General features: G+C 40.4%; 1 protein-coding gene across 1 annotated transcript in view; it reads right to left on the bottom strand.

Annotated features, from left to right (window-relative positions):
* Nucleotides 1-7,021: 7,021 nt before the first annotated feature.
* pde1a (phosphodiesterase 1A, calmodulin-dependent) overlaps nt 7,022-10,180 on the bottom strand; it is a 69,262-nt gene continuing 66,103 nt past the window's right edge. The window contains exons 15-16 of the mRNA XM_011489502.4: nt 9,204-9,389; nt 7,022-9,129 (exon numbers count right to left, since the gene is read on the bottom strand). Of these exons, the coding sequence (XP_011487804.1) occupies nt 9,083-9,129; nt 9,204-9,389 (233 nt within the window). The 3' untranslated portion in view covers nt 7,022-9,082. The remainder of the gene's footprint in view (nt 9,130-9,203; nt 9,390-10,180) is intronic.

Below are 10,180 nucleotides of genomic sequence, written 5' to 3'. Positions count from 1 at the left end.
GGAGCGCAGATATCACGAGTCACCATGGCAACCGTGAAAAAAAGAGGTCTGCGTATTTTTCGCCAGCTGAACTTGACAGTGAATATGAGCACATATTCCGGAAGAAAAGCAACACCGCTGCATCTGCAAAAAAGAGACAGTTAGCGTGGAAAACATAGCTGCTCAAGTTAATGCCTAAGTTTGCATTTAAATCATTGTTGTAAAATATTGACTGTAATAACTTTTTAAATAGCGTAAGGAGTGAAATAAAAAATGGCGATATTTAGGTGTACTTTTGACAAAATATTGAGTCTTCTAAAAATCCTCGTACGAGGTAAATATAAATCTCTACGAATTAATGCAGCCTCCTCGTCTATTGGGTCCTCCAAAAAAGAACAAGCCATTCTTGTCACTTAGACCGTCTCTGTCTGTGTGACGGAAATTTGGGCAATGAAGGTTAAAGCGAAAAATACCACTTCGTCTTTAAAAAGGGGAGGGGACTGGCAGAAACCTTGAGTTTGGAGAATAAAACCTGCTCCCGACCAGGTTAGGTTCACAGCATAAGTAACCATGGACACTGACTCCGAGTATACGTTACCTCTCTTTCAGAAACGGGTTTGACTTACTCTGCTTTCTCTGGTTTAACAAACCTCCCATTCTGATACGGAAAACCCAGGGTTTCCCTGATTCCAGGGTTAACGCACTCAGAGTTTACACTTAACCTCCTTTCTGAAACAGGCCCCTGCTCCGATGAAAAAATGTGTTTTTGTTTTTTTTAACATGTTGTCGTAGCATTTTTCTGTTGATGGAGGATAAATATAAAGAAAACAAAGCTCAATTCTGGTATTTCTTTATTCAAATTGTTGTGAATAGGTTCAGACGAATAAATGCTGTTTCCAAAAGATTGTATTTGTGATGTAGGAAATACGCTAGGCGGGCCATAAGCTCCCTGCTCCTCTCCATTCTGATTCACCCACTTGTTGACAAATAGATCCATGTACGGCTTTGTTTTCCTCGTCTGAGCTGGAACCGGGATCCAAAGTGTACCGCTGGCTTGATGTTGCTCGCCTTTTGTGTGGCACCACTAATGTTTGGTTGGGGGTGTGATGGGCTGTAAGCAAGCAGGGGAGTAAGAGAGTGTGGAGGGGAGGAGGGGAGCGGAGTTGCTCCGCAGCACAACAGTCCTGCCCACAAGTTAGAGGTGAATTTCTAACTCCTGCTATTCTGCAGAAACAATGCCCTAAAATACAACACAGGTTTGTTGATTTTGGCAAAAAAAAAATAATCATAATGAAAATACCAATGGTATCACTTTGAAAACAGATCAATGGATGGTCAGAGTGGGACTATCACAGCATGTGTAGATCTTAGCTGTCACACGCAGTCTCTCCTCAGGTCATCTGGGGTTTATTCAGTGAGGGTTTTTTTTGTTTTTTGTCAAAGGACCTGAAGACTTCGGAGAAGGAACTCAGAATCTATTGGAGCAGTTGGAGCTGGACTGACGTGACGTTTGAAGAGGTCACTGTGACTTTGATTATCTTAATTGTACATAAATAATGTAGACCAGCTGTGGGGGCGGTGGACAAAGAATAACTTCACCTCAAAAATAACAGTGCTGATCATTCACTAAATGAGGAAGAAAAGCAGACACTGTCCCGTGGAGAGGGCTGACACTAGAACAGGGGGGTATTCCAGGAAGCATGTTTAAACTACCCTGACTTTAACCCTGAACTCTGGCTGAAATCCGCCTGAACTTGCTTACTCGGGGTATGTCGGTTCCAAAAGACCGGATATGAGTTGGCGTAATTACGCTCGACTTGGTAACCCTGGGTAAATGGGCGTGCACAGCAGGTACATAAAGACATTCTCAATAGATCGCCGATTTCTGGAGTCACCATGGAAACACGTGGAGAAAAAAAAAAAGAAAGCGCGACACTTGAGACCGAAGTGAGACGGAGTCTGAGATTTTAATGACGGCGTATAAAGATTATAAGTCCATCAAAAAAGTAACACGGCTGCATCATCAAAAAAAAGAGTTTCTGCTTGGAGAAAAATAATATATTATTTAGTTCTATATATATATATAGAACTAAATTATATATAATATATATATATATATATATATAGAGAGAGAGAGAGAGAGAGAGAGAGAGAGAGAGAGAGAGAGAGAGAGAGAGAGAGAGAGAGAGAGAGAGAAATATATATATATATAAACTTAAATAAATTTCTTCTATTAGTAATAAATAATTTAGTTTAATTTCTTACGTCTATAAAACTCAATAATTGTTTATACAACTCAAATTTACGTATTTATCTAACTAAATGTCACATTACTTCATTAATCTTTTTTCCATCTTAATTACTTATATTTCTTGAACTCTCATATGTCTAAGTTTGAGCCGGCAGATATGCTCATTTTAATAACAATTAAAAGAACGAAAAAAAATGCACGGAGTGCAAAAAGTCATTAAAGAATTAACCGTCACTGTCATTACTGTTAAAAGCGGGATGGGTGCAACATAAACTCAGCATCCTCTCTTTCACTCTTACTCATGGTGCAGAGACGTAAGCATAGTAGGACAAAATAACTCGGCAAAACACGGTGAAACACAGTAAAACAGCCATACAAGTAAACACATTATGTCAAAAACCCACACTTGAACCCAAATCCGTCCAGACAGGCAAAGGGAATGATATCCCATAATCCCTTGCAGTGCCGATCTAACAGCAGCACTAAAGTTACACCTACTTAATTGAATTAATTTGAATGAAAGGAAAATAATTGTCTGAAAACTACGTGTTATTTTTAAGGTGACTTAACAAAAAAATTATTTATCTCAACTAAAGCAAATAATTAAGTTAGATTAATGTAAAAAGTTTAATTTTCCAACATCCATACGTGGTCTTATCACTCTCTTATGGTGGAAAAAGTGTTATCTGAGCTTCTTCATCCACTAAATCATCTTCAAATGGACACGCCATGCTGCTTCACCTCTCTGAAAACAAACTAAGCTTCAACTAAACCTGCTCCAGACCAGGTTATGTTCAGAGCATGAGTTGCCATGGCAACTTGACCTCCCCTTAAACATACCTCCATTTCTGGAACCGAAAGCTGAGGTTATCAACTTCCTTAGCCTCAAACTTATCGTGGGAGCTAGCATAACCTGCTTTCTGGAATACCCCCCAGGAGTTCAGTTAGCAGAGGACAAACACTGAGCTGCTGAAACGCTGACAATGAAAGGAATCCTGTCTTGTTTATCTGCAGAAAATCTGAGTGCATCCAGGAGTTTAGCGGCTCTCAGCAGCAGCAGAGAGGATCTAATGGAGCGTGCTTCTAGCTTTGCCCCTGGTGTTTTAAAAAGTTCCTCTTGTCACACCTGGTTTGGGCTGTAATTAATCACCACAGGGGCTGCTTGTTTTGATCACTCCCTCAGAACGCAGCACACTGGGATTTATGTTTGTCTGATCATAGTAATAAATATCAGAGAATAAATTGTGTGGCCAAAAAAGAAAAAAAGTATGTGAAAAGAAATGTGCCTGAAATGATCTCACAAAGCAAAGCTGAAGTGATTTAAATTGTTGTTTAAAGACGAAGAACTTAAAAAACAAAGAGACAGGGGGATGAAATATTCTTTAGTAACCGGGCTCTCAAGGAAAATGAGGAAACTTTGGGAACAGTAAACACTAAGTATGCTTTCTTTTATCTTTTCAGCTGGATAATTGGAGACGTATTTGTTTGCAGAAGCAGAGAATGGAGGTGAGCGGCTGTGGAGAAGAGTGGAGCTATGCGACATGTCAGGGTTGCAGCTGAGGGGGCTGATCACACTGCAGCTCAGTCAGAAAACAAAAAGAAGCAGAGAAAATCCATCAATGAGATGAGCTGACTGACACATGCAGAGGAGGTGCAGATCAACCAGAACATAAAAAAGTTACAGGAATAATTCAGTAAGCGGAAAAAAATAAAAAAAAGGAGTTTTAACTGAGTTTACCGGTAGACCTTTGAGTTTGTTCATCGGCTTGATCTGCTCTGGCAAAATATGAAACTTCCTCAGGAACGCATAGAAAAAGAAAATCCAGCTGGGAGACAAGATCTTATCGTTCGACCACGACTAAACATCAGAGGTGGTCCAGAAACGCAAGGAGTGCAAAGAAGTTAAAGCTGCGCTGAGAAAAAGAGGAATCCGCTTTCAGACACCTTTTGAACAGGTTCACTGGGATAAGGGAGCGCAGATGTACAACAGCGCGGAGGAGGCTGAGAATCATCTGCGCCAGAGAGGGCTGCTGGACCAACCAGAGGTGGACCAAACCACAGAACAGAACCCTCCACCGCAACAGTAACTCCAGCAGACATCACCATGGCAACGCGTCCCACAGCGTCACCAGAGAGATGCAGCAATACGAGCGCGAATGCTGGAATTCCAGTGCAGGCCTAAACCATAAAGAAGATAACGGATTAAAAAAAAAAATAAAAAAAAAAGACGGTGTAAACCCTTTACCACTTCTTGTCGTGAGTAGTGCTGACTCTTTCCCAACGCTATAAAAAATTAGCACCCGTCTTTAAGTAGCAATGCCTGTTTTATTAGTAACTTGCCTTGGGTAGAATTGGTGGTACCTGATGGGAAGCACCACTGTTTTTGGATGGGGGCCCATTTCTCTCTCAGACAGGCTTTCCCCCAAACTTGACAAGGGGTTTAAGACAGGGGACTTAAAATATGAAACGTATAATAAAAGTCAACACTACAGAACAAATAACACATGCAGACAGACCTCAGTTCAGTAGGGAACAGATGAGAATGGTGGGCCATGTTCCATCTATGTATCTTCTGAACTCACTGAATTCCTTTCGGGGTCACGGGGTGGCTGGAGCCAACCCAGCTACTGTTGGGTGAAGAAAAAAGATGTCTTGCAAGAAATGTATTCTCATCAGGGACGTTTTTCAATAGGATAATCATCTTAGTTTAAGAAAACATGTCTTTGTCTGCATTTACACTGCAGGTCTTGATTCCCAAATCCGATTTTCTGACTAAATCCGATTTTTTTGACAACCCGCTTACATTATCTTTTAAAAGTGACCCGTATCTGATTTTTGCATTTACACTATACAATGCTGAAACTATCAAACGTAGACGTTCTGAGGACTACGTAGCAGCATTTCCGCCTTCCGCGGACCTCCTTCGGACTTTTGTGACTGCGGTTGTCATGGAGGCAACGCAGCGACGGAAGGAGGCATTGCCTTTGGCGCTCCTAAGGGGATGTGCGGGAGAGGAAAAAGAAGGGCTGCTCGGCCCGCTTAGGTACTCTCGCTGAGTTTTGAATGAGGAAGTGTTTGCAGACGTTGTGCTGTACTAATAGTTTGATCCAAGCAAAGAAACAAACGGCTTCTAGCCTGTTCCAGAGCAACGGTGTCCCGCTCGATTAGTTACCGTTTGCGTCCCAACCGGACCGGAAATAACGAAGCCTGAGGCTGAAAGGTAACACGCTGATGGGGCTCCAGCTGACATCGAACAGCAAAATCAGCACACAAAAGCACCTTAACAAGTCATATGATCTCAGTTGGTGGTGTCCAGAGTCGATTCGCATTTACTGGGGAATATCCGATTTGTCTGCTTACATGGCACACGCAAATGCAGGTATCCGATTCTTATCCGATTTATTTCCACATATGAATGATTCCGATCTGAGAAAATCGGACCCATGCGCTTTTTTCCTGCTTACACGTTCACTGGTCATATCCGATCTGTGCCACATGAGAAGAAAAAAAAAGGAATTGGGTCACTTGAACCATACAGTGTAAATGCGGCCTTAGTGACTAGAATTATTTTCTTAAAATTATTAATCTTGATAAGGCCATTTTTCTTACTCTCTTGACAGCTATATTTGCTTTTTTAAAGAAAATCTGCCACTGAAGGAATAGTTTTTGCCTCATTTCAAAAGGGCCTGTTTTTTGTAGTCCAAAATAAGCCATTTTTTATGGGTTACATAAGGGAAAATGGCTGAGGAAGTATGCATTATCAGAAATTAACCCAAGCCGTAGAAGCCTGAACTGTCTGACGCGAAGTGCGTTAATTTCTGACACTGCACACTTTGAAGGCCATTATCCTGTTTATACCATGGTCACTTACAAAAGAAATACATTTTCAATCAGTTTGTAAAAACTTAGCACTAGTACTATTCTTGCTAAATTTTTGGTTTAGATCGCTTTTTTACAAAAATTGTCTTTTTGTTACGTGGTGTTGCGAATTATCACGAAAACATGACAACACGCCGCTTAGCTGGCACTGACCTTGACTGCAGCGTCAAAGGAAATCTATATATATGCTGATCATCACGATGAGTTAAATAAAGCATCAGTTCAGAGCAAAAGTTCACCTTATACCGCTTGTTTTTGTCCAGATGATGAAGCAAAAGTTTGTTTTAACGAAGCCAGCTCAGTCAAATAAACATTTAAGCTATGTGACTGGAACTTCTTTTTTAGGTGTACATCATCCCTGTGGATTATCACTTTTTAATCCACACCCAGCAGCCTATCAGAATCGAGTAATTACCTGGACCATGGTATTAATCACACTCACTCAGTCCAGTTTTCATAAACAGTCACTGGTTTAAGGCATATCTAACAATTGCTCTTAATGGACATTTAAAAATTAAAATCCTGCTTTTGCCTCAAGAAAAAAATATTAAAGTTTGAAAACTTCTAATGTTTCTTATTTGTTGGATGCATGAAGGTCTTAGGAGACTAGATCATCTCAGACAAAATGGCTAAATTCAATCTCAGACTGTGGAGATGTAGGGAATTGAATTCACAACTTAAAAAAACTGAAAAAGATCTGCTTGAAGTTCATCGGAATGAGACTGTGAAACTGGTGTTTTTACCAAAGCCGGTGTTTTATCCATAGATTATAAAATAAATGCTTTATGTAAAAAATATTTTTTGAAATAATATTTTTTCATACAGGACAGTGGTAGTCAAAAAATATATTGCAATGAAGGTATTCCTTAAATATTGTTTTGCAAAAACAAAGAAAAGATCACAGCAGAGCAGTGGAGGTTAGAAGGTTTTATACAGTAATGCACATAAGCAGAAATCACAGCATGAAGGCTTTTTCCAACATCAGAACTTCCAGAAGTAAATGTATTTGTTTCGTCAAAAAAGGCCAAAGCTGTGCCAGTGTTGCTGACTGTTTAAACTTGTCAAGAAAGCTGTTTTCATGAAACCCTTTTATTTTCTACTCAGATGTTTCTTCACAACAACCGGCTGTAAACACAATTTTCTATGTATTGATCTGCTGACATTCTGTATGTTTCTTAGAACATTTCTAGTCAGGACAAAGGTAAATAGACTCTCACAGACCAACTGAAAGAACTGCTTGGTCATATTTTGGAAAAATACATGTCTTCACCTTCAGTTGAAAAGAATTGGCGCTCCTTTCTTGTTGCACGGTCAGCGTTTGTTAAATCAACAGAGATGTATATAGTTCTGTTTTTGTCACTGCTTGTATATTTGAAGTTCATTCAAAGACCTGACAAAGTTTCCCTCAGCAAACAAGGATGTCCTGACAGAGTTGTGTCTTTGGGTCAAAAAGGAGGAACCATCCCTGACAATGGGGAAGGGGTCTGACACATCTTCTATTTTGTCCCTTTTGGGGTCACGGGGCTGCTGGAGCCCATCCCGGCCACTCGTGGCCGAAGATCATCTGTTGCAGATTAGTGGACGTGCGTTGGATTAACGTGCCTTTGCTCACATTATGGTCAATCTTTTCTAGGAGTCTCATCATTTTTGTCCAGGCCTGTTCCATGATTATATTTATGTAAAAAATTGTGTTAAAGCGTGAATTATAAGCAATGTCTGACTTTTACTGGTTACATTTCAGAGATTTTTTTTATTGAATACAACATTTGGTGGCCTTTCCACTGATCGATAACAAGAATTTAACATTACTTTTGTCAGATTCATGTCATGAATTTTTCTTGAATTAACCGAAAGGTACCAACAGTTTTGCCCACATGTGTATAAAATGTTTCAAATTTCACATCTTTTTGTTCAAAATATAAACAGAGAGCAGGAGGAAAAGCAACAGGAAATTGGTTTTATGACCAACTGAGAGTCTGAGGTTTTATAGAAAAGTAGCTGGATGTTTGTTCAGATGTGGAAATAATAATAAATCGCGTTAAAAGGAGAATAACTGATAACATTCAGGATTTGATTACTCTTAATTGTCTAAACGTGATGTGATCATCTCATTTTTCTTTTGGTTTAGTTTTCAGCCATTTATTTTTCCACAGCTTTTGTCTTTTTTCTGTGCCAGAGTCAAATTGAAACTGTTCCCTCACAAAGTAGCATCAGAAAAATGAATACTTTTCAGGTCAACAAATCTGTCTTTTAAACTGCATTAGTGGTGAACAAAGATTGGCTGTTTTCTGTGCACAGACTACATTTGGTTCAAATGTCAACTTTTAGTTGACTAGATCAGGTCAACAAATTGAAGTCATTGATCTGCTGCTGACATTCATCCTGCCTGAGCGCCGCAGTGAACCACAACCACTTGGGTCAGGTTGGACGGTCTAACATCACAGGTTGGGTCAGAAGAGCAACATGTATGAGAGTTTGAGGCAAGATTTAAGAGCAGAGCAACAAGCACTCCTTTTCTTAATGACATGAGTTAGGCGGTGCATGTCTACGCACATGACTGCTGATGAACTCACACCTCTTCAACTGAGTTTCTCCAGGTTTCGGCTGTCTTTTGTCTGCTTTTTCTTTAATTTAAATTCTGACATTTCCAGGTCTGTGACAGACAGCAGTCACATGATTCTCTATTAAAATACCACTACACATTTTCACCACTTTGAATAGATCTGTAAACTGCTAAGAAGCCGTAATCTGATGAAAGTTGTTGGTTGAATGTTATATTTCCATATTGGACTGTAAACACAAAGTCTGTAAACGTAAAGTCTGTAGGCCTTTGGGGACCACTGAGGGGCCGCAGAGCCAGCTACTCTGTTTACACAGAAGAATCGGAATCCTCTTTGTCGCTCCACCAAGCTGCCTGTTGCCATGGTGATGTGCCACAGTGAGATACAGCGGGGAGATTTCAGCAGTACGTCATCAGGCATTTTCGGGCACTTGGTCCTCCTCTTCTACCTTCTCTTCCCCTGCAGCAGTTACCAAAGCAACAAGTGAGCTCAGCCAGTTAATGAACTGTGCAAATGTGACTTTTGGTTCATACCATTCCAGCTCAGGTGATCTGTGGGCTCCAGCTCAGGTGACCCATCGTTTTGGCTCTCAGGGGCCAGAGATCTGTTGGGGTCTGGTGATTGGTCTTTGTTGTGGCCACTTTGGCTTGATTGGGTGTCTGGGTTCACTTTTATGCCCTCCATGGCCTCTTTTTCTTCTTTTTCCTTATTGGCCAGCTCTGTTTAAGTCAGACACGCAGAAATGAATAACGTTTTAGAAAATAAGCAAGCAGAAAAATGGATGACGTGATGAAATGGCTGCTGAGTGCAAAATTTGTCTGGGAACTGTTACGAAACAAAACTTTTCATATTCAAAGGATATGACTATAAAAACCAGTCACATTTGTGGTGCTAATACTTTGACCTTTGAATAATGGATAGATTCCTCCATCTTTCCCAAACCCGTTATTCCATCTGGAGTCACGGGGTTGCAGGGCCCACTCAGTTACTGAAGGGTGAAGGCGGGAGCACTCTGGAGAGTTCACCAATCCGTTGCAGGGCGCCAAGGTCTTCATTTTGAATAATACAATTACATCTAACTTACTTGTCTAATTCGAGAGCAGGGGTCAGCAACCTGGAGCACGTGGAAGGAAAGACAGTGGCATGCAGGGGAGTGACAACAATAAGCACTTGATCTGTCGTCTGTTTGTATTTGCGGATTTGAAAAAAAATCAGGTTTGAGTTATCATCACTTCATACAGTGATCTTTTTTCTCCTATGGTCATAAGGAAAGGGTCCAATCATGCAGGGCTATAACTGTGACCCCGCCTACTTTTATACATACAAATCTGGCTTAATGAACAGGCAATTTAAATTAATGCGCACCGTAGGAAAACAATGGGTTAAAACAGTGAAACGAAGACGTTGTAATAATGACCTTGTGTTTGGAAACTATTGACATACCACAAATGCAGTACTTTTGGTTTCAAACAATAGTGGCAATACTATGTCAACTTTGACCTATTTTCTT

Source organism: Oryzias latipes, chromosome 21 (assembly GCF_053564925.1).
Source record: "Oryzias latipes strain Hd-rR chromosome 21, Olatipes_Hd-rR_3.1".
Taxonomy (NCBI): Eukaryota; Metazoa; Chordata; class Actinopteri; order Beloniformes; family Adrianichthyidae; genus Oryzias; species Oryzias latipes.
This window is presented reverse-complemented; position numbering and strand designations above follow the sequence as displayed.